Source organism: Cucurbita pepo, chromosome 8 (assembly GCF_057944985.1).
Source record: "Cucurbita pepo subsp. pepo isolate OVF chromosome 8, ASM5794498v1, whole genome shotgun sequence".
Taxonomy (NCBI): domain Eukaryota; kingdom Viridiplantae; phylum Streptophyta; class Magnoliopsida; order Cucurbitales; family Cucurbitaceae; genus Cucurbita; species Cucurbita pepo.
The window spans coordinates 10,560,532-10,583,951 of NC_141805.1; the positions used below are offsets into that span (position 1 = coordinate 10,560,532).

General features: G+C 35.8%; 5 protein-coding genes across 8 annotated transcripts; 1 reads left to right on the plus strand and 4 right to left on the minus strand.

Moving 5' to 3' along the window:
* Positions 1–1,777: 1,777 nt before the first annotated feature.
* Positions 1,778–7,652, minus strand: LOC111801121 (ubiquitin-conjugating enzyme E2 variant 1D). Its single transcript, XM_023685106.2, has 4 exons — positions 7,474–7,652; positions 2,938–3,077; positions 2,426–2,551; positions 1,778–2,160 (listed from the first exon to the last, which is right to left on the minus strand). The coding sequence occupies exons 1-4, from the start codon at positions 7,505–7,507 to the stop codon at positions 2,020–2,022; spliced, it is 441 nt and encodes a 146-aa protein (XP_023540874.1). The 5' UTR covers positions 7,508–7,652; the 3' UTR covers positions 1,778–2,019.
* A 2,842-nt stretch (positions 7,653–10,494) lies between these two features.
* On the minus strand, positions 10,495–11,286 carry LOC111799770 (protein GL2-INTERACTING REPRESSOR 1). The gene is made up of 2 exons (XM_023683243.2): positions 11,148–11,286; positions 10,495–11,059 (listed from the first exon to the last, which is right to left on the minus strand). Exon 2 carries the CDS (start codon positions 11,043–11,045, stop codon positions 10,683–10,685), a length of 363 nt encoding a protein of 120 aa, XP_023539011.1. The 5' UTR covers positions 11,046–11,059; positions 11,148–11,286; the 3' UTR covers positions 10,495–10,682.
* A 3,229-nt stretch (positions 11,287–14,515) lies between these two features.
* LOC111799771 (uncharacterized) lies at positions 14,516–17,692 on the minus strand. Of its 3 annotated transcripts, none has more exons than XM_023683247.2 (4): positions 17,555–17,692; positions 17,336–17,432; positions 16,691–16,879; positions 14,516–14,884 (listed from the first exon to the last, which is right to left on the minus strand). In XM_023683247.2, the coding sequence occupies exons 3-4, from the start codon at positions 16,847–16,849 to the stop codon at positions 14,717–14,719; spliced, it is 327 nt and encodes a 108-aa protein (XP_023539015.1). In that variant the 5' UTR covers positions 16,850–16,879; positions 17,336–17,432; positions 17,555–17,692; the 3' UTR covers positions 14,516–14,716. The 3 variants fall into 3 exon arrangements, with proteins under 3 accessions (XP_023539015.1, XP_023539013.1, XP_023539016.1); XM_023683245.2 differs by having other exon boundaries at positions 17,332–17,432; XM_023683248.2 differs by lacking the exon at positions 17,336–17,432 and having other exon boundaries at positions 17,555–17,682.
* A 95-nt stretch (positions 17,693–17,787) lies between these two features.
* Positions 17,788–22,352, plus strand: LOC111799773 (TLD-domain containing nucleolar protein). 2 transcript variants are annotated; one of them, XM_023683252.2, is made up of 8 exons: positions 17,788–17,982; positions 18,063–18,165; positions 18,252–18,356; positions 19,794–19,879; positions 20,028–20,254; positions 21,350–21,539; positions 21,686–21,881; positions 21,957–22,352. In XM_023683252.2, exons 1-8 carry the CDS (start codon positions 17,930–17,932, stop codon positions 22,266–22,268), a joined length of 1,272 nt encoding a protein of 423 aa, XP_023539020.2. In that variant the 5' UTR covers positions 17,788–17,929; the 3' UTR covers positions 22,269–22,352. The 2 variants fall into 2 exon arrangements, with proteins under 2 accessions (XP_023539020.2, XP_023539021.2); XM_023683253.2 differs by having other exon boundaries at positions 17,790–17,982; positions 21,698–21,881.
* Positions 22,353–22,659: 307 nt separating this feature from the next.
* LOC111799775 (small ribosomal subunit protein eS17-like) lies at positions 22,660–23,330 on the minus strand. Its single transcript, XM_023683255.2, has one exon. It carries the CDS (start codon positions 23,236–23,238, stop codon positions 22,819–22,821), a length of 420 nt encoding a protein of 139 aa, XP_023539023.2. The 5' UTR covers positions 23,239–23,330; the 3' UTR covers positions 22,660–22,818.
* Between the last annotated feature and the right edge of the window lie 90 nt (positions 23,331–23,420).

Genomic DNA, 23,420 nt, shown 5'->3' on the forward strand with positions numbered 1-23,420 from the left:
ATTATTGGATAAGGTTAGTTTTTGTCGTCTGGTTTTGAGAGACTCCCTCTCCACGTCCCTTACTCGTTTGGTTTTGAGAGACTCCCTCTCCACGTCCCTTACTCGTTTGGTTTTGAGAGACTCCCTCTCCACGTCCCTTACTCGTCTTTTGACAGTTGTCATCCTAGATTTTTTTTCGTATGTTGGAAAAGTCTCACCTTTCTACATTCATTCTTAGACAAATTTTATCGAGTCTTTATACGTCAGACTACCTTTATCCTTGCCATGGTTCAAGTGTGTCTATACAAATTTCACTCGAGTAGAAAGATTTTGCCTTTTATCTATCTTGATTCACACGTAGATTCCTTTACTCATAAGGGATGCAATAGTTTTATTACTATTTCATTTAATGAATGAAGTAAAAATCCTTCCACTCTTTTTTTTTTTAAGGACAATCTTGTTCACCAAATCAATTATTTGATTTGATGCATATGACAACTCCCATCAACTTTTCAAACATTTTCTATGATCTACAAAGATCATAGTATTGATGTAACTTTTGGTCAATCCTAGGCTCAATGTCCACACTACTTGACCACAGTTCTAAATGCAAGGCATGAAAGTGTTCCTGTTTCCCAATATGTCCAAACATTCATAATACCTAATGCAAATCAAAAGGGAATGTTCTATTGCCACTTCCTACCTATACCAGAAAACCATTATTCATTTTTGGGGGACCATGGCCATGGCTCTGCTAACCTTTCATGGTGGTCCAGATTACACCATATCCAAACAAAAGATAGGGTATATATTTCCTTATCATCCTAACAAACCATTCAAAAGATTGTATAAAAGATCCTAATAACAAGATTGAGTGAGCATTTGAAACCATAAGGGTAGAAAACAAATTACAGCTTGGTGGGGTGCCCTTATCTGCATCAGTTTGCAGTATTCTACGGTCCAATGGCTCTTTCCTTTGAACTCTCTTTTGATTGACATGAGAACTTAACTTGTAGCTTAATAGCTTCTTGTCAAATATGCTACTGCTTTTGGGAGTTTATGTATTGCAGATTTCTCATCATCTGATGCATACAATAAAAGAAGAGAGATAAATAAAAAGGCTATATCCAATGCATGTCGAAGAAAGTACCATCGTGCCATCCCGACATTAGCGTGAAGTCAAAATAACTTCTATCATCAACCTATCTCCTACTTTTATTGTAAATGAATGAAAGACGTTAAAGTTTAAAGAGTTGAACAAAACAATAACATTTCATTCGAGTCAGCTTCTCTACAGATCATTGACAAAGATAATAGGCTAACAACAGAATAGCTATGATACCTTAGTTAAAAATGCTTAACAATGATAGAATTGAAAAAATATTTTCATGTATCGAAAGTATAATCATAAATGTGAAGTTAGAAATCATACCAGATTCAAAGCCACTCTTCTCATCACCATAGGCCGAGCACTTCAAGAAACATCGTCCCTGTTATGTGATCTTAAATTTGTTACTTTCAAGTCTAACTCCTAAAGAGAATAAAGCATCGACTCCAATGAAGCTAGGAACATGAAGTAAAATTGAATACTTGATGAAAGCATTCCACAATGACTTGAAGAACAGAATTATATTGTCAACTGAAAATGCTATTCGACATTTTCTTTTTTTGAGACACCTTTCCTGACTTTCATGCTTGATTAGACCTGGTACCTTCGGAAATTGATTACCATCATCACTCTCCCGTGTGTGTGTGTGCGTGCGTGACAGAGATAGAGAGAGTATTGCAGCAAACAACCAACGCGCAAATTAGATAATACTATTATGTAAATTTGTATTCAATACACTTCCATCAGTAAAAGACCATCATCCCTTTAACACAGACCGACAAGAAAAGACTACTGATCAACAATGAAGCAATGCAAATCATCAAGATTTTGGTTCTATCCTGGAATGTGCTCAACTTCCACAGGATTACACAGCATTGCAAACTATATTGGAATATTGCACACCATATGATCATGTGTACATGATCTCGAGGCTAGAAGTAGGTGCCTTCCGGAGGTTGGACCAGCTTTCGGTTATGTGGGGCTGCCATTTCCTTTTTCAGCTGTGTGAGTATGTCCTCCATGGAGTAATCTCGCTGCCAATTTGCAAGAAGTCCAAATTTCTTTGGCTCAACCTGTTGGAAACCAATCACAACGTAACAAAACATAATAAGCTCCTTGGAGAAGGGCAAGATCAGTTTATAAAATCATCTAGATAGGCAGACGATAAGATGTTGGTGAACTTACTGCTATCAGAGCTACAATTCTGAAAGCACTAGTTTAATATACAATTAAACATATATACTACTATTATCTTTTGTTCTTTCTTTCAACCATCAAATTTTAGTTAAAAAAAATAAGTACTAAGAAATTCAAATTGTCGAAGGAAATCAGAGATACCACTCCAGTTTCGTGGTTCACACATGTCATGTTGACTCTTGAATGAAAACGAACACTTGGTGGCTTCTCAGGGTAATCTTTGTCGCAGAACAGCTTCAACTGATAAATTCTACCTTCATGTACCGTCTGCAAGAAAAAAGACTCACGATGAATGTTTACTGCATTGTATGTGGGCATAAAATAGGAACTGTATAATAAGGTAGGCTGCTAATTTTCTGCAGAAGACTCGCAACAGCACTTATTATTTCAACCATTCACAAAACCTGCCCCTTCAAGTTTTTCATACACAACTTTTCAAAATGAGAGCTCTTCTCCAAACTTCAAGTAGAAAAACAATGCTATTTACATTTGGGAAAGAGCAGGAATGGGGGTTTCTTATGAGTTATAGATAAAGATTTTTTCTTTTTTGGAAAGTTCTTTTATTGGGTAAGAATTAATTATAAAAGTTCACATTTTCTTCACGAGCAAGCCATTAAATTACAAGTCCTGAAAAGAAGAGCAGAAGCCATTACATTGTGTGGACCAATAATGGTGCCAGTCCATGAACGCATATAAATGTCATCTCCATCATCCATTCCATAGCTCACAGTGCCATCGCCAATGCCTTTTTCTCCACGTTCAAGTTCCTCAAGCAACCTGAAGTTCCTAGGAACTGTGATGGAAAGCAAACACTTAAAAGATGCTTAAGTGCCATTGGCGAGACATCAACGTCATTCAAATCTACAATCTGCAACGTACAAATCATTTAATTGACTTGCACTCTCAAAGAGCAACAACATAGAAAAAGAGTGGAACCTACCGACTGCTTTAAAATCACTCCACATAATTTAAATTTATTCAGCGAGAAGTACAATCATATTGATATCTGTACTAAAATATTCAAGAATGTCCCTTCAGACATTTCTCCTACTTTCAACAGGGTGCTCTCAAAACCATCTCCTGTATCAAAAGCTTCAAATGCTATCACTTCGATGAATCAAATAAATATTTGACCTAACATGAAGAAAAGATAAGACAAGAAATTTGAGAGTTCTCCCCTTATTCTACCAATTCCAAGCTACTTGGGGTACTTGATCATTATCAGCTCTGCCCATCCTGCTTCATTTCCATTTATTTTTATAACCCCTTGCTATTAACTAATCTCTCTAACCATTCTTATAAACTCCAACTATTCCGTATGTCCCCTAACTCACCAACATAACATTTAGTATTACTTGCCGCCCTAGAAATCTCCTTGGAGAACAATATGCAAATATTCCCATTTGACTACCCTCATCCTACAAGTGCTTGGCATTTGTGCATACGCCAAAACTTAACAGCCCTATAAAATAAGCCCCAAAAAAAGGAAGCAAATGCTCTTTAAGTAGCTTACTGCGTGGTATCAAAAGATAAGGGCCATTTCCAATTTCCACCAAATAATTCTATACAGAGCATATCAATCATAAAATTTGACGATCAACACCCCCTGAATTGTGCCCATCTTGGGATACATTATCCCCAGCATATCAAACTTAACTTCTCCAAAAGCGGTCCCCAATTTGTCAAGTTTAGTTACCATTGACCTACCTTCTTGAGAATCTCCTTGGCATAGATGTAAACTCACATAATCAAGTCCCATATTGCACAAATTTTCAAACTACGACCATACTTCATAAGCATCAGGTTACATATTTAGTTTCTAAACAGATTCAACTCCCTTCAAACACCCGATTCCAATTTGTGTTTAACCACCTCATGTTGTACCATTTCACATTTCCGTGCATACTAATGCAGAGAAAGTATACATCTTCCCAGATGATTCCACTTCCACTTCGGGGCTTATTGAATCTTGGGTCCCTGTCTGGCACAAGTCCCACCTTTGCATCAATAAGTCTATATAGTCAACCAAATTCTATCCTTAGACATCGTGATTTGACCAAGATACACATCTTTCTTTGAATTTGTCAATCTTATCAATCAGAGACAATGGTATCCATCATTTGACCAATAATTTACACCAACTCATTTAAGAGATATCAATCGTCTCCAAAATCTCCATTTGCACCTCAAGGTTCTTTCATCTATAGCCAGAACTGTCCCTTTGATACCATTTGATTGAAACCATGTTGATATTTGTGTTAAATAAAATAAACACGGCAAAGCAAGAGAAATTAGAGATCCCACCCCTTACTCTCTCCATTCTCAAACCTCCTGGACTACTCAATATTTGCCAACCTCATTCTCTTCCCACTCCCTTTGTTAAGTACTACTTGCAACAGAAAAAATTACCTAATCAATCTAACAAACTCTATAGCACAAACCCACTAACTAACATGAACTTTTAGAACTAACATAAGTATCCTTTGATCGAAAGAATATATATATATATATATATTGCCTTTTTTTTTACAGCTTTCTTTGAGAGAAATGAAAGAACAACAAGGGCATAACAAGCCCAACAAAAAAGTGGATTCCATGAACTCCACATATTAATGCACATCTAGCGTTACACAAGGAATAAAATATTGGTCAAGTATGTCTACCAAATTAGGATAAACAAGACATCTCGGAAGCATAGCTCAACACAGACTGAACAGAACCATTTTTGTTCATTTTAAATTCCTAATTTTTCAAATGTATAGAACCACTTGTCTATCAAATGTTCATTCTTCAGCAGTATTATCACAGTGCAAGATGCACCCTAAGACAAAAACTTAAGATTATCGTGAGGTAGAAGGCACACTGATGGCACCAAAAGCACATCCCCAGTAAAGTAAGGTATGCATAAAATTAATTGGTTAATTAATTGATATCTATAGCAATAATTTGTAAAAGAAATTAAGACAGAGAATACTAGAGCATTAAATATCAACCTTTTTTAATAACCATTGTAATTACGACTAATACTGGGAAACAAAATGGTGCGCTAAGGCTCAATGGTTAAAACATTACATAGACCAAGAATTTTACAATATCTAACGTTATAGGATAGACAGATGTCCTGTAGACTTGTTGCAGTATAGTTGACTAGGCCAGATAAAGAGAAAAAATTCAATCAGTTGCTGACAGTTCGAGAGGAAGTGAGGCTGTAAATAGAAAGAAAATCAAAGGAAGAAGGAAAGGAGATATCATCCTATTAAGAGACAGTTAACCCACTAGAAATAAATAATGAAAATAAAGAAAGAAGTAAATAAGAAGGAAGAAGAAGCATTGAAGTAGAAAGGAGAAGGAAATATTATAAAGATAAAAACGTGGGAAAATAAAAGGAAAGAGATGTAGTATTAGGAAATTGTGGGGTGTGGGGGACCCCATAGCTTTAGGAATACAGATGAGCTCAGTATGACACGGAGAACAATAGACAAAGGCTGAAGTCAAAATATAGGGAAAGCAAGTGACTTGCTTGCTATCAAAGAGGGGCAATGAGGGCTGAGTGTGAAGTCTCTTGAGTAAAGCATTCACACAGGTTGCCACAAATTCACATTGATGAGTAGCAAATGTCAACCAAAATGTGCAACTTATCGTGTGCACCCAATGATCACTCAAGCCATGAAGCTCTAGGCATCTTGCCTCTTACTGAAGCCGAATGCCTAGGAGACAGTTGAGGAAACCATTGAAAACATCATTCTCCAAAATATTTAATGAACAAGGACAAAAGGAAGCTGGCAGGATAATCTCCCAACCACATAACGGCCTATTAAGTGATCAGAAGGGAAAAAAAAAATTACCATCTAATTGTGTCAAGTAAATTTCTGTCGACATTTGTAAACTATTTTAATTTTAAGAAAAAAAGTGCACAATTCTCATTAAACACTTATATAGCAGAACAGAAGCTTTCTTCTTCTTCTTCTTCTTTTTTTTTTTTATCATTGGCAAATCCTATATTGTTCAACATCGGAGGAAAACGAGCTAGAGTTAAATTTTCACGTCTAATGCTTAGACAATAACCAAACAATGTTATGATTGTAAAAAAAAAAACACCCTCGAGGCTTTTTCTCCTGAAGAACGCACAAACCTCGAAGTAATGAGGGAAAGAAATCAGCCTCAATCTAAAAACGAAAGCATTGATAAAAACAATAAAAGTTCGTTATCAAGCATTACTGAACATAATAATAATTATCATTATAAAAATTAAAAAATTATTTTTTTCAACAAAAGAAAGAAAGAAAAAAAAAAATCTTGCACCATCAGTTCGTCTTTCTTAAATATATATTCTAAAAGATTATTCTTAACATCACCATTGTTATCACAGAAAGTTCTACTGATTCTTTGTATCGTTGTTTTCAGAGTTTATTTGAACATCGCTCAAAGCAAGTGTCCAGCCCAAGGCTCAAAAATGTTAAAGTTGAGTATGCATGTAACAAAAAAGTCAAATATCTGGAACACTGAAAAGTAGAATGTGTTCTTCCTTGTTTGGATTTTTTAGATGATTAATAAAACCAATTCACCTTGAATTCTGACTAAATTTTGAATGCAGAACCTAGCCAGAATATAAGAAGATATAGCACAAAGACCCTACAGGCTTGAAACACAAATCGCATCATTAGATTACCCCTAAGAATACATATGCGTATAACAAAGAAAACTCTGATTCGTCAGTCTGGAACATGTACAGAGTTGCTATTCATAAAAAAAACAAGTGAATCTAGTAGCCAGCAGTCAAACCCTCCCCCAAACAAAAACGATGAAGCAGATATCTATCCAAAATAAGCCACGGAGTTCATGCAAAGAAAAGTGAGCGGAGTTCAATCATGAAGCTCCAAAAAATTATTTTCACATCAAAATTAATCTGACCTACAACATCAAGTATAGCATTTAGATTTTAGAGCAAACCAAATCTCAAAGAACACACAAAGCAAATCAAGAGTATCAGAAGAAACTAAATCAACGGCGTAAATGTAACGCACAGATATATACAAAGAGGTCAAACAAAAAACAAAATTATTGAACAATTAACACAAGCCCATCGACGATTACCGAAACTACCGATGAAATACTCAAATCAGCATAAAATTTGAAGGATGTGAAAGAGAAAACAAGAGATCAAATCAAAATTTGATGAACAGACTGACCAACAACACTCGAGCCTCCTGAACCAAGCGTCATAGATGAATCAAGAATGGTTAAATACGATCAGCTAGCAAGGATCTGATCGAAGAGTGAACGAAGATGGAACACTTGACGAAGAAGAAGAAGAATCTAAGAAAATGAAGGGCAGAACGAGGGGAATAAAGTGGAATCAATAGGGTAGTAAAAGGGGCAAAAGAAAAAAAAAAATATTATTATTTTGGAATAACTGACGATGAACTAGTTTTCTAATGGGCCTTAACCTTCCGACATTTGGGCCTCCATATTTTTAAAAACTAAGCCCATAATATATCCTACCTTCCTGTTATACCCCTCTTTTACTTGGTTAGCGCATACCTACCAGCTTTTACTTTGGTTCATCCCTGAACCACATTTTATTATGAACGGTGTTGTTGTGATATCATTTATAACATTCTATGTCGTATGGGATCTATGAGAATTGTTAGATGAACATGACTCTCCACAATAGTAGGATAATGTCCTAAAACTCTCATGATTTTGCTTTGGGTTTCACCAAGAGGCCTCCCACGAATGGAGAGAGTATTCTTTAATTATAAACCCATGATCATTCTGTAAATTAGCCGATGTGAGATTTTCATCCTCCAACAAAAATAAGATCAGTCCAAATTCAAACTAAACTCGAGCTAAACTTTGATTTAACGAACTGATTTAAAGAGTTGGGTCGACCCAATTCAAATTCAAATAATAATTTAGGATGGGTGAATTATAAATGGAGTAAAAAGTAAAAAAAAAAAAAGGAGATGAAATAGTGTTAGTTAAATATAGCATATACATAGAAGGCATCCAATTAATTGATGCATTATTTTTGCAAAAGTTTATTGATAGAGAAATAAAAATAAAAATAAATGCAAAATGAATGCGGCTTCGCCAACGAAAATAATACATGAAATATAAAAATGAATTAATTTGAAGGTCGAGAATTTTAATTCGTATTTAATCTCCATCTGACGCCATCGTATCCCAATTGTCCTCAACTGCCTTCCCTCAATTACTCTTGCAGTTATGCCTTCCTAATTTTACACTCTTTTTGTTACATAAATACTTTTCCCCTTTTCAATCATCCAACTACTTAAATAAATTTGCTCTGACTCACGACTAACACTCCAAAAGAAAAACGAGTCGATTCTCGATTAAGGGGAGGTATACTTTGTTCGAAAGGAGGTGTTGAATGAAAGTCCCACGTCGGTTAATTTAGGGAATGATCATGAGTTTATAGTCAATAAATACTATCTCTAGACGTTTTGCGAAACCCAAAACAAAGTCATGAGAGCTTATACTCAAAGTGGACAATGTCATACTATTGTGGAGATCGTTAATTCCTAACACCCCTAAGCTAATCGGGCACCCAAAACCAAAGGTTGGGGAAGACCGATCCAGTTGGAACGGTCGACTCGATCCAATTGAACCTACTTTGTAAATTTTGATTTAATTGATTGAAACATTACTCATATTTTCATTTAATATAGGACTTATTTAACAAGTTTTGTGAGAATTTGGAGCATGTTCATGACTTGAACTACCGAGATAGAGTTACGGAGCTCTATAGATGAATATCTTGACTTTTCATATATTATAATTTCAATTATCGTCTGTTATCTTGTAAACTGCATCTAATTGTATTTTGAATGATTTGATGTAATATTTTAAATTGATTTAAATTAAATACATACACGTTTTAAAGAAGTTCAAATCTCTAAAACCACGAGAACAAGAATGATAGTAAAGGAGAAGAATAGATGAGTCGGTGAATTTCTTATCAAAAAGCTAAAAAAATAAAAAATAAAAATAAAATTCATGAGATGGGACCATAGTATTTAATTGTAATTTTCCTAGTAATAAAAATATTTAATGTGTTATAAATTTGAAGGTACAACAATTAAATTATTATAAATAAAATGTGAAGACTAAATTGCTGTATGGAAAATAATAAGAATGAGAATGAGAATATTATTATTATTAATTGAATATTAATATTTATGTGCAACCAAGCTTTAGAAGATTTGACCAAAGTATACTTAATTATTTTTAATATGTTTAATAACACCGTCCACTAGAACACCCAGAAAGCTTTTGACTTTCTCAATTTAATTGATTTAATTATTTCTTTTTTAAGTAAATTACACTCATATTTTTTCAGCATTAAACACACACGATGACAAAAAGTCAACGAAGATTCCCCATTGGTTGGCAAGCTAGTAAATATTTTCTAATTCAAAAATATTAATTTAACCCATAAAATTCAACTCTTTTAACCATCATTTATTTTGTTATATACTTACCCATATTTTCAAAAATCTAAAAAATACTTTTTCACTCTTAAAAAAAAAAAAAAAAAAATACTCTTGTCGTCCGTTAATATTTTTGAGTTTCCAAAGGTTTTACTAATACCGTAATTTTTTAAAAAAAAAAAACCATAAAATATCTCTACCATTAGTACAATATTTAAAAAATATTCATTAACTTTACAAAGTAACATTAAAATATTTGTAGATAAATTATGAGGTGCTAAAAGACTATTTTCGTCCATTGAAATAAAGATAAAAGTATTAACATTACTTTTAAAATTTTATGAATATTTTTTTTAAATATAATATTAATCCTAAAAATATTTTTTAAATTGCTTAAATGAAGGGTTAATATATATTTTTGAAAGTTGGTTAAAAGGTATTCACAAAACAAACTATTAACAATTTTTAATTTTTTTAAAAGTTATATTACGGAAACTTTTAAAAATTTATGGGTATTTTTTTATAATAAATTAAAGGGAAAATGAAGAAAGGCATAAAATATTTATCAATTATTCTAATTAGCCTTTAAAATTAAGTATAAAAATGAATCCAATTAATTTAGGATATATTTAATTTAAATTTGGAAATAATTTTAAATGAAGAACTAGCATGAACAAGTGCAAGTACAATTTAAACTCTGGTTCATGTCGTCTGCAGAAGATAGAACCAGAAGGGAAAAAGAGATAAAAGGGACTCTTTGGCTCAGCTCAAAATCTGAACAAATTAGTATTAATTCTTCCTCTCGGTTCCATGTTATATAACAACACGGCCTTCAATTTTCTCCCAACAACAGCCTACACCTCTTTCTTTTCAATTTCACATCTAAATATAAAAAATAAAAACACTTAACATGCAAATGGAAGTTGAACATAGTTTAGTTGTCTCTAGATCTTCCGGGCGACGGCCGTGGACGGCGGAGGTGCGGTGGCGCCGCCATCATGGAGAAAATCCAGCAAAACAGAGCTTTTGCATTTCGGGCATTTGGGGTCATTCTCCGACAGCATTACGTACATAAGACAGCGAGGGCACCCCACCAGCACCATTGAGGTGGCTTCCGGACTGCTTGAGTATCTTAGTGCGGTACCATCGTCTTGGTTTAGCTCCAACGACACGCAAGAGCTTGGTGGCGATGTGGGTGACACTGTCGCCGATCGGCTGGGTGATGACATCAGTGAATGTGACCGTGGTGGTGACAGGTTCAGCTTCAATTCAAGCTTTGGAACACTTCCATTGCTTCTTCTGCTCATTGTCTCTCCCTTTTCTGTTATCATAAATCAAATTCATCAAAATTCAAAATTCAAAAAAAAAAAAAAAAAAAAAACAGAACTTGAACATTATTGTATTTGTACCTTGAGAATTGGAAAATCAGACGGCGGCGGCGACGGCGGAGGAAGGCGGAGGAGAGTGAGAATGTATGAGTGGGTTTGTGGGGAACATCTGACTCCGGGGAATGATTTATATAAGAAAACGAAGGTGGGGAAGTGGGAGGCAGAGAGAGATTAAAAAAATAAAAATAAAAATAAAAATAAAAATAAAAATAAATAAATAATTGATTATTATTTTTTGGTGGGTTTATTTATTTTCATTAATTTAGAGGGAGGGAATTGAATTTTGAGGAAATATGTGGCAGAGAGTGTAAATTTGAAAGAAGGAGGGGTGGGGTAGGGAAATGAATTAAAAATTGCAGGTAAAATAATTTAAGGAATTTAAAAAGAAAAGCCAAAGGGTATTTGCTTTTTCATTAATGAGAAATTTAATTGTAATGTAATTTTTACGTCGGCGAAACATAAATGACAAATTTTATTATATTAAAATAAAGAAACCAACCAAATTCTTTTACTCCCGAATTTAATGACAGCCGCCAACTAAGATTGATTGGATCGCGATATCCGATGAATTTATGTTTTTTTCTTGCCATTTAATTCCAAAACCTTTTTAATTACTTTTAAATTAAGTCAATATTTTGTTCATTAATTGGACATTATATATTTCTACGACATTAATGATTAATAATTCAACTTTTTTTTTTATTTATTTATTGTAAGTCAAGAATTAATGAAATAAATGTGGAATTTATAAAACATAAAAAGTTCTAAAAATAAACTTGGATTTACATTCACAACCCCTCAATTTTTTTTTATTTCATGTTTTGACCTTTTATTTTCTTTCTTTTGACAATTTTGGCAAGGAGTTGGAATTAAACATTCTTGCATGTAAAAACTTTCTTTATTTACTAATTTCACAGTTTTTTTAATAAATAATTTACGTTTTTTAGTCACTTTTACCCTATGTAAAACGATTGACATGGATTGATATTAATAATTTCTTCAAAATATAGCTATTAATGGACCCAAGTGTGAAATTTTACCTATCATATTCATTTCAAAATTAAATTATTTCTTTTTAAGTATAATTACTTTAAAATATATATTTTTTAAAATAAAAGTTAAAAAATACTTATATTTTCATAACGCGTCCAAATTTAGCTCTTGTACAGTTTCTATGGGTGAGTTTATAGTTTACTTTAGTCCATACATCTCCTTCAATTTTGGGCCTAACTGAGACCAAAATCGAATAGGACTTGATCAATTTAGTTCTGCTAGGTTGAGTTCGTTTTGGTTAAGTTTGTTCGATTGTGAGTGATATGAACCAAGAGATATTAATCATACTATATATTTCAATGAAGATGCGAAAAAAATAGTGTTGAAATTATCAAAAAGATATTTTAATTCATGTCACGTTGAAAAAGAATGAAGTTTCATTGTTATAAATTTTGGGTGGATTACAATTTAAAGTAATTTAGAGTTATTTCATTAATATATTTTAAGACATTTTATTTATTATAGGTTACATTTACATCAGGTTAATTATGACCATAAAGTATGAATGTTAAACTCTTGGAATGCCTTTAGTAATTTCATTTTGAGGCTATATAAAGTCATGTGTGTTGTATCTGTAAGTAGACGTAGTAAAAAGGAGTATATGTGTTTTCTTTAGCCAATGGCTAAGTTTATTTGCAATTCTATGTAGTTTAGGTTGCATGTAGAATCATTCAAGCTCGACATGATCAATGTTACTTGTGGAGTGATTCGAATCTCAAACAAGTGTTCTTGCATTGAGATATTTGATCAACAAGGATCATTCAAGCTAGACATGATCAATCTTACTTGTGGAGTGATTCAAATCTCCAATAATGTTTTTGTCTTGAGATAGTTAAAAATTAATTCTCCTTATTTCTTTTTCCCTCTTAGCCCGCCGTAAAAATGATAAAAGAATTAAATATACATATAAAGAAAATTCAAGAACATCCCTCTTGAGATGCAACGACACCAAGCGAAAAGAAGGTGGCAGCGACAACAATTGAGAGGTGAGATGCGATGTTAACCGATGGATGCATTGCTCTAGCGTCGAAACTGCGTGACATGGATGTGTCACCGTCGATTGTATTCTAATATTAATTAATTTATTCGCTAAATTATTATTTTAAGTTGTATAGGAGCAACAACTAAAGATAAATTTTCAATCGAATTAATTTGAACCTAAAATTTCATTAAGAGGAAATGAAAGAACTTAGTACATATTAATTATGTATTAGTGAGCTAATTCAACTCGTATTAATTAAATAGGTTTGAATTGTTTGATATTTATTTGTAAATTTTAAAGAATCTTAAAATGGGAGTAAATGAATTTCCCAGTTTAGAATAATGACAAGAAGCCATGGAAGTTGCCAATATTAACTATGGCTGTTTTTTTATTACCATTACCCTAAAATTAAATAAGAAATCAGAATATTGAAAGAGTTACAGCTTGAATGTATAAATAAATAAATAAATATAATGGAGAAAAATAAAAATGAATAAGAATATTAAATACATGCACATCAAATTAGTGCATGAAATTAATATTCAATAAATGTGCATACTCACTTCCTATGCCACTTTGCATCTGATAGGTCGTTACCAATGCTCCAATGATGTTATTTTCTGACCTTTTATTTTTATTATACAATAAATCTGCCGCCAACCGATATTAAACATATGCATATCCAATATCTGCTAGCGATGGACTTGAGTTGTTACAAATGATATTAGAGCAAAACAAGAAACAGTGTACCAACAAGGAAGCTTGGCCCCAAATAGGTGGATTGTGAGATCCCATATCGATTAGAGAGGGCAACGAAACATTCCTTATAAATCTGTGAAAACCTCTCCCTAATAGACACGTTTAAAAATTACGAGACTGAAGACGATACGTAACGAGCCAAAACAGACAATATATATTTACAGTAGGCTTGAGCTGTTACAGTATTAAAAAAATCATTCAAATATGATATCGGTTCATTCATGTTTTTCTCCTTTCATTCAGACATCAAACAAAAATTTTGATAGGAGATTGAAATGCAAAGAAAAGTAAATGCATAGAATTCATAAAACTGATTGAATGCTAGAAATTCAAAGCCCCATCTACTCTGAAACTTGGAATTTCATTATTGAGGCCAATCCCCATTGAATGTATGTAAAGTGCATTTAGTACCACACTTATAGACCAGGCATAATATCAAAAGAAATTATTGTACCACATTTCTATTGATGTGTGTATATATATATATATATATGATTCATACTCGTAATAGTTAGTTTGTAGTACTAAGAAAGCATTGAATATAAGAATGGTCTAAGTTTTAGTGATGTCAAGGTGTGAAAGAGGGCAATGGATGTTTCAAGATAGCGGCACCAGTTCTAAAGCCACAGCATGAACTAGATGAATCAAACCCAGGAATCACAGATAAGAAACTAGAATAGGGAAGGAATTCACACAGTAGCATCTACAATGACTTGTAATAGAGCTTGTATTTGATATATAATATCAGTGAAATAGAACCTGCAAACATCAAGTATGGTGGTTAGTACCGTGGGATCTAATCGTCTAACAATGGCTGCTGGTCGAGCACTGTGAGAAGCTCAGTCATGGGCGTCACCATGCTATTCTCTGCCTCGTGTTCGCCCCTGCACTGGAGTAACTGTGTTCTAAGACTCTGCACCAGCTCATTCAACCTCCGGATATTTCTCTCCTGGGAAAGGATAATCTACAGTAGCATTCAAAGAATTTTAGCATTATATTAACAGATCATAATAGAAACCAGGAACAACATTGTATATCAGTCAAAGATGCGCAGCAGTATAAGGATGAACAAGAGCTCTAAAAGAAGCAGAAAAAACAAATAACCTTGTGTGTTTCAGATGTAGTGGTGTGGAGGTTAGATATAGTTCTACTTCCTTGGTAACGAAATGTGTTTGGGATCGAGTGAACTGCTAAGGACAACGGAATCTTCACCCATCTCTATAATGGTATGATATTGTCCGATGAAGATATTATTTCTAACTGATATACCCATGATGTTCCTCTTCTTTGTTGCAACTACCATCCTGTTCCCTGCACTACCGACGCCCTTTGCCATGTCGACGCTCCACCACTTCTCTCTGCCACTGTTGCTACTTTTCTCCGCCCACTGTAAGTGTTTTTCTCTCTAGTTTGGCTTTTCTTTGAAGCCTACTTCAAAGAAAGGAAGGGAAAGCTCATCATTGTTTCCAACAGTGTTTATATCTTCTCCGATTTCTCTGTTCATCGAGTTCTTATGCAATCATCAAAGCAAGAAAATGGTAATCGCTTGATTAATTTGCTTTGTTTTTAGCTTCCCAAGTTTTTGATTGCATAATCTGGTTGGTTATTGGGAGATTATGGAAATTCTGTGGATTTGTTTTTTTTTTTTATTTCCTTTCAGTTTCGATGGGTCTTCGACAGATTATAACAGTATACGATTTTGAATTTCTATCATTAGCATTGCTAGCTTGCAGACTTCAGAAGCCAGATTAGTGTTCGTTATAAGCGGGATGAGATAAGAAACTATTGGAAACCAAGGTAGCTAGGTAGTAACTTTCATTTCCTTTAAGCCTTTCTTAGTCATCCTATCCTCAGGATCACTCTCATTCGGATGTGGTCTCGGTTCATTCATGCACCCCTCCTTTACTCGAGTGTCACAACAATGGAACCTTCACCTATTACTTTTGGTTTCACACAAAATATCTCATACCAATGGAGATATTATCTCTTACTTATATATCTATGATCTTCTTGTGCTAACCTGGGACTTTGGTTTCATTTTCATGGTGAACTAGGCATATCATTGTAGTGAAACACACTTCCAAAATACTAGAATGTTCACATGTCCATGCAATTGTGCTCCCCATAGAAGATATTCTGGGGAACAAATACTACGTACTCACACATCCTGTAACAGCCCAAGCCCACCGCTAGCAGATATTGTCCTCTTTGGATTTTTCCTTCTAGGTTTCCCCTCAAGATTTTAAAACGCGTCTATTACGAAGAGGTTTTCACACCCTTATAAGGATTGATTCGTTCTCCTCTCCAACCGATTGTGAGATCTCACAATCCACCCTTCTTGGGGCCTAGTGTCCTTGTTGGCACATTGCTTAGTGTCTGGCTATGATATCATTTCTAACAGCCCAAGCCTACCGCTAGTAGACATTGTCTGCTTTAGCCCGTTACGTATCGCCGTCTCTCTAGTAGACGCGTTTTAAAACCATGAAGTTAATGACAATACGTAACTGGCTAAAGTGGACAATATCTACTAGCGGTAGGTTTGGGCTATTGCATACCCTAACTAACCCTCAAAATTTTCCTACCTTTTCGATGCATCTCAAGTGTAGGAGTTCTATAAATCCAGAGGATTCGATAAATACTTCTAATGTTTCGTACATAAACTACTGAACATCTAATCATTTCGAGCATCAACAAAATGTAAACAGCTGAACACATACGAGTGATTTGGCAAACTTATGGGAAAAAGAGAGATAGATAACTGGAATTTCACCTTTTCTTTTACAGCTTCCTCTCTATCAGACACATGTGGTTCACTCTGTGAGGCGTTTGGACCTGCTTCAAGCTCGTTCTCATACTGTTGCCTCCACTCAAGTTGCGATGAGAACACGATCAATAACAGTAGACAGACAAGAACCCAAGGTCTTGACATTATCACAACAAAGTTTTATGTAGTGCTATCCTGCATTCCATAAGGCAATCACAATCAAATTTTCAGTCCTAACCCAATATCTACATATATGTGACTGTTTATCAATATAACTTGATGATCATCAGTAAATTAATGAACTGAACTTGATATATTCTAAAACAATTGACTAAGAAACAACAGTTGAAAATAGACTTGAGATAAACAGAATCAAGTAACTAAGAACATAACCAAGTTCAATCACGTTCCTAGTAGCTCTAATCATATTAACTTCCGCAATGTTCTTCATTATTTTTTCCCCAAATTCAAGACTTAGATTCTACAGAAACACAAAAATTGAAAGCTCCATATGAAAAATCTGCAGATTATTTGAATGGTTTCAAGTGTTCGAAGGAATTGCATTTCCCCCTTCGCTTCTCCCTCTCTTTCAGCCAATTATAATTCAATAAAACGCAAAATAAAGACGAATAGTTTGATTCTCTCACCTACCAAACACAGCCTGAGAATCGACCGAAACCCAGGAATACGAGCAGAAATCTTCTCGAAATTACCATCTACTATAGCGTCCAGACCAGATTATGAACAACTGAGAAAAGCTCAAAACGCCAATCCCTCAAAAACATCGAAAAGCCAACAATGGGAAAGAATCGATATGCAAAAGAAATTTGGAAAAAATATTGAAGAGTTAGAAGCAAAAAAGAAACCCACTGATCGAACAGCGCATCTAAGTTTAGTTGGAATCGGATTTCTTCGAGCTGAAGGTGTGAACCGCGTCGCATTCACCTCCACCATAATCAACGAATTTCATTTTGTATGTAAATGGTTAAATAATAATCACTCATTTAATCTGAAAATTACACGCTGTGGTTTTTTTTTTTTTTTTTTTTTTTTTTCCATAAAATAAATAAATATATTTTCTTTAAGAAGAAATTTTGGGTCAAAGTTCCAAATTTTATTATTTGGGTTACATTTTGTTGTGGTACGAAATGCCTAATTTCACGCCTGAAAGCAGAGATATAAATCTCTGAGAGAATCAAGGAGAAAGAATCAAAGAAACGTAGCAATCTTCTGACCTTTTTGTAAATGGGCAACGCTCAATCGCCTCAAACGAATTCCCGCTTCATTACAGCTTCCAGGTTTTTCTCTCTTTACCCTCTCCACCCGTTCATAGATTCTAATGCGTCGAGTTTTTGATCGGATTCAATGATCGCTGCAGAGCTTTTACTCACAATGAGCTCGAAGATCTCAAGTCGCTGTTCTTCGCCCTCGCCGCTCAATCAAATAGCAGTGGGAAATTCGTATCGCCTTCTGTTTTCGAAGTCAGTTAGTTTGTGTTTTCTCCATTGCCGATATGGTTGATTTCTGATTTTGCTCCACTGATTGTCTTGGGTTTTGTTGTTTGCAGTCGTTTTTTGGACTGCGTGGTCCTCTTGGAGAAAGATTGTTCGATTTAGTGACACAGAAGCGCAAGGATCAGAAGCTTACTTATGAAGACCTCGTTGTAGCTAAAGTAAGCCATTTTGGGGTTTCCCTGTTCTTCAAATTCAGTGTGTATTCTGAACACTATGTCTCGTCAATATCGTAGTTCTGGTTTGTTTGTTATTATTGTTTTGATGGGATAGTTTAGTTCTCTAAGCTCATAGCTTGGTAGGCGATTCTTGAATTTCATGACTCACTCTGGAGTTATTTCATTCTTCATTTCATCGGATTTTCCTTTCTTTGTTTGTTCGTTGCCATGGTCTTGCTTGTGAGGAGACATTATTCTTGATTTCTTTGTTTGTTCGTGTGCTAGGGAGAGATTTCCACACGCTTATAAAGAGTCCCACTGCTAGTAGATATTGTTCTCTTTGAGGTTTCCCCTTATAAAAAGTCCAACTTCTAGCCGATATTGTCCTCTTTGGGGTTTCCCCTTATGAAGAGTCCACTGCTTGCTAGCTGATATTGTCCTCTTTTGGGTTTTCCCTTATAAAGAGTCTACTACTAGTAGATATGGTCCTCTTTGGGTTTCTCCTTATAAAGAGTCTCATTGCTATTAGATATTGTTCTCTTTGGGTTTCCCCTTATAAAGAGTCCCACTAGCAGATATTGTCCTCTTTGGGATTTCCCCTTATAAAGAGTCCCACTGCTAGCATATATTGTTCTCTTTGGGATTTCACCTTATAAGAGTCCACTGCTAGAAGATATTGTCCTCTTTGGGGTTTCCCCTTATAAAGAGTCCCGCGGCATATATTGTCCTCTTTGGACTTTCCCTTTTGGGATTTCACTCAAAGTTTTAATACGCCTTAATACGCGTCTTCTAAGGAGATACACGTCTTCTAAGGAAAGGTTGCCATATGCTTATAAAGAGTGCTTTGTTCCACTCTCTAATTGATGTGGGATCTCATTATCCTCCCCCTTCAAGGCCCAGCGTCCTCGCTGGCACACTACCCGGTGTTCAACCCCCTTTGGGGCTCAGTCTCCTCGCTGGCACATCGCCCAATGTCTGGCTCTAATACCATTTGTAACAGCCCAAGCCCCAAGCTCACTGCTTGCAGATAACAACCCAAGCCCGAAAAATGTTTTGTTCCTCTCTTCAACCGACATGGAATCTCACATTTTTTGTTTTTTTTTTTTTTTTTAAATTTTTAGTTTTTTGTAACTCAACAACACGTGGAGTGGGAAGATTCAAAACTTTGACCTCTTGATCTAAAGTATATGCCTCAACTAGTAGAGTTATGCTGGAACGCCTGGAGTTCAAAATTTCTTGTGTTTGATTTATTTAAAACCAACATCAAACGTCTGGAACGCCTGGGAAAGATAGAAGCACAAACCTTTTCTGGTGCTGTTACCCAACGTTTGGAGAACCTGGTGTTTGGTCATTCATCATCATTTATCTTTTGAAACCCATCAAATATTCTTAATTCTAGTTGTGATGATTGTTATTATTATTTCATCATTTGCATTGAAGGGCACTTATGAGAAGGGAACAAATGAAGAAATTGAAGAGTTCATTTATCAGTTATTAGATGTGTCAGATGATGGTGCCCTTGGGAGGTAATATCTTCTTCTTTCGATGATCAACTTCTAATAACAAAGGCTACTGGTTCTATGACCCACCAAATCCCAACAATTAGCTTTCTGTTTCAAAATCTGATTGGACATGAACTATCATGTGCCTACTTTGCTTTCATGCCAATGCCAGGTCTGATCTGGAGTCGGTTCTAGTACAAATTTTAACTCATGTATTCTCCTCAACAAATAATGAAACTGGATTCGATTCGCATCAGGACGCTGTACAAATATTTATTCGTGCAGCAACTTTCTCAGAGAACGATGAACGATTTACTTATGAAGATTTCAAACACTGGTGTACTCTGCTTCCATCTGTTAGGAAGTTTCTTGGAAGCTTGTTGATGCCACCAGAAGTAGGTATTTGATTATCTTTCCATCAATCTCAGTCCAGTACAACTTAGATTTAAGTTTTTTAGTACAATAAGTTCGTTGGAGTTTGATTATGATTTTCTCGAACTTCTTAACTGATCCCGTGTTTTACTTCATGCCTGATTTTGCTTGATTCTGGTTAGGTCTTAATACATTCATTCCAAATTCTGTTCATTCTCTACAATATATAGCATTTTTACATTTGAGTTCCTTTTGTTCATGGGAAATCTACAAATCTCAAAATGAACAGTCATGTGCAATTTTGATTCCATTCAATGTAAATTTTTCCATCACTGTCATTGTATTAGATTTATAGTTGTTTGTCTTTAAAGATAGTTGTAACATCACAAGCTTCGTTCCCACACCGTCCGGTGATGTGGGGGGCCCAACATCCTCGCTGGCACACCACCCGGTGACTGGCTCTTATACCATTTATAACGGCCCAAGCCCACCACTAGCAGATACTGTCCTCTCTAGGCTTTTCCTTTCGGGCTTCCCTTTTTAAAACGTGTTTGTTAGAGAGAGGTTTCCACACTCTTATAAGAAATGCTTCATTCTCCTCTCCAATCGATGTGGGATCTCACAATCCACCCCCTTGGGGGCCAGTGTCTTTACTAGCACACCGCTCGGTGTCTGGCTCTAGTATCATTTGTAATAGCACAAGCTTCGTTCTCACACGTTCGGTGATGTGGGGGGCCAGCGTCCTCTGTGGCACACCACTCGATGACTGGCTCTAATACCATTTGTAACGGCCCAAGCCCACTGCTAACAGATATTGTCCTCTTTGGGCTTTCCCTTTCGGGCTTCCCCTCGAGGTTGGTTTTTAAAACATGTCGTTAGGGAGAGGTTTCCACACTCTCATGAGGAATGTTTCGTTCTTCTCACCAATCAATGTGGAATCTCACAATAGCATTCTTCCCTTAGTTTTCTAGGTCTAGAACTAACCATTCCACTATCTTATTATCTTTGCTTTAAATACTTCACCATTCGACCTAAGTCGTAAGCCACATCAATGGCGGACTAGGTATTGAAACTTTAAAGAAAGGTTATATAATCTTTTGCATTTTTATGGTGGCTGTGTAGGGAGACCTGGTTGTCAAGTTCCAAGGCTAGTCTATGGGGAAAACATAGATTCTCATCTTGTGTTATTGAAGAAGGAATATGCTTGGCATATAGGAGGAGCTCTTCCTCAGCATGAACTGGAGGAGTGGAGACTACTTTACCATAGTTCAATAAATGGGCTGAGTTTCACTACATTTTTGGGTAACATAACGTAAGTTCATTCACTTATTTGTTTGTTTGTTTCTCCTCTGGAATCACTTAAGAAAGAAAGAACACCATCAAGCTTCTCTTATGGGTTTAGTGAAGCTCGAGTCAAATACATGCTCGTAGAGCGGGTCTTAACTTCCTTGTTTTAAGGAGAACGTGCAGTAACGACGGAGGACCAACGGTGCTGATAGTGAAGGATAAAGAAGGTTATATATATGGAGGATATGCTTCTCAGGCATGGGAGAGGCATGGTGATTTCTATGGAGATCTGAAATCATTTCTATTTCAGCTGTATCCAAAGGCATCCATATACAAACCAACTGGAGCTAACAATAACTTACAATGGGTAACTTCTCCACTTGCCTTCTAATTTTCTTCATCTCTCTCGATCAGAGTTCTCACTAGTCTTGTTTTTTGGCAGTGCGCTGTAAATTTCAGTTCAGATAGTATACCGAACGGCATTGGGTTCGGAGGACGAGCGAACCACTTCGGTCTGTTCGTGTCGGCAAGCTTCGATCAGGGTCACACGTTCACATGTACAACATTTGGGAGCCCGTGTCTGTCGAAGACGAACCGAGTAGAGCTGGAAGTGATAGAATGCTGGGGAGTAGGAGGAGAAGAAAAGGGGAGTGGTAGCCATAACAATAATGGAGTGAAGGGTAGTGTGTTGGAGAGGTTTAAAGAGGATCGCAATATGCTCAAAATGGTTGGGCTTGCCAATTCCAGTGAATGATCATGCATTTTGATGTTTATTGTGGAGTGTTTGGTATATAGTACAGATGTTCCTGTTTTTACTTTTTATGTAATTTATTATACATGATGCATATTGGCTAGAATGTTTAGTGTCATGGTCATGCTTGTCCAAAATGTGTTGTTTGTAGCCCCATATCGAACATTGTGGTCATGTGGATGCATGTCAAATGTTCCACGTGTTGTACATGGCTGCATACCCGTTCCAAGTACGATTGAGTAGTTGTCAATTATTTCAATTTGAAGTATATGCTATCAAAGTTGATTATTCAAATTGATTTATTTTCTATAATTATTCTCTCAAAGTGACTCGAGTTCATAAACTCCAACAAACAAAGATTTAAACAATGTACGAATCAACCGAGCCAGACCCAGAAGAAACAAAATCTCTCTATTGAATTTGATAATTCGAAATTAACATGTAAATTCCATAACCTTTAGCATACCAGAAACTAACAATCCTCATAAACAAAACTGAGCCTCAACCGAAAATGAGATTAAAAAATTAAAAATCAAAACCCTAGCCAATAATCTCAGTACCTCCTACCACGACCGCCCAATCCAAATGCAACCTGCTGCGGCACAGTCGGATCGACCTGAACTATCCCCGGAATATCGGTCATGCCAAGAGCAGAAAGCATATCGAGAGTCTCCCTGTCGACCTCGATTTGATCGGTTTTAATGGCGGAGACATCAGGGACGAAGTCCATTCGGCGCTCGCGCTCTTCCTCTTGAAGCTTCAGAGAAATGCCGCGAACAGGTCCCTTTTGGATCCGCTTCATGAGGTGAGTCGAGAATCCGGCTATCTTGTTTCGGAGTCTCTTGGAGGGGATAATGGCGACCTCTTCCAGAATCTTCTTGTTCGTATGGAAGTCAAGAGTCATGCGCGAGTAGTAGCGCTCGATGACTTGACGGGAAGATTTCTTGACTGTTTTTGTGCGAACGCGTCCCATGTTGCTGCCGGGGAAATCGTCCGCAGGGGACGGTGAGTGGAGGCGCCGGGGAAAAAAATACGGCGGAACGGAGTGCAGAACTTTACCTAGAAATCCGCAGAATAGGTTTTGGGGATTTATATAGGATTTCTTAACGAAGGTCTTGGGCTTGAAGATTTAAATTTCGCGGGCCGAATGGATTC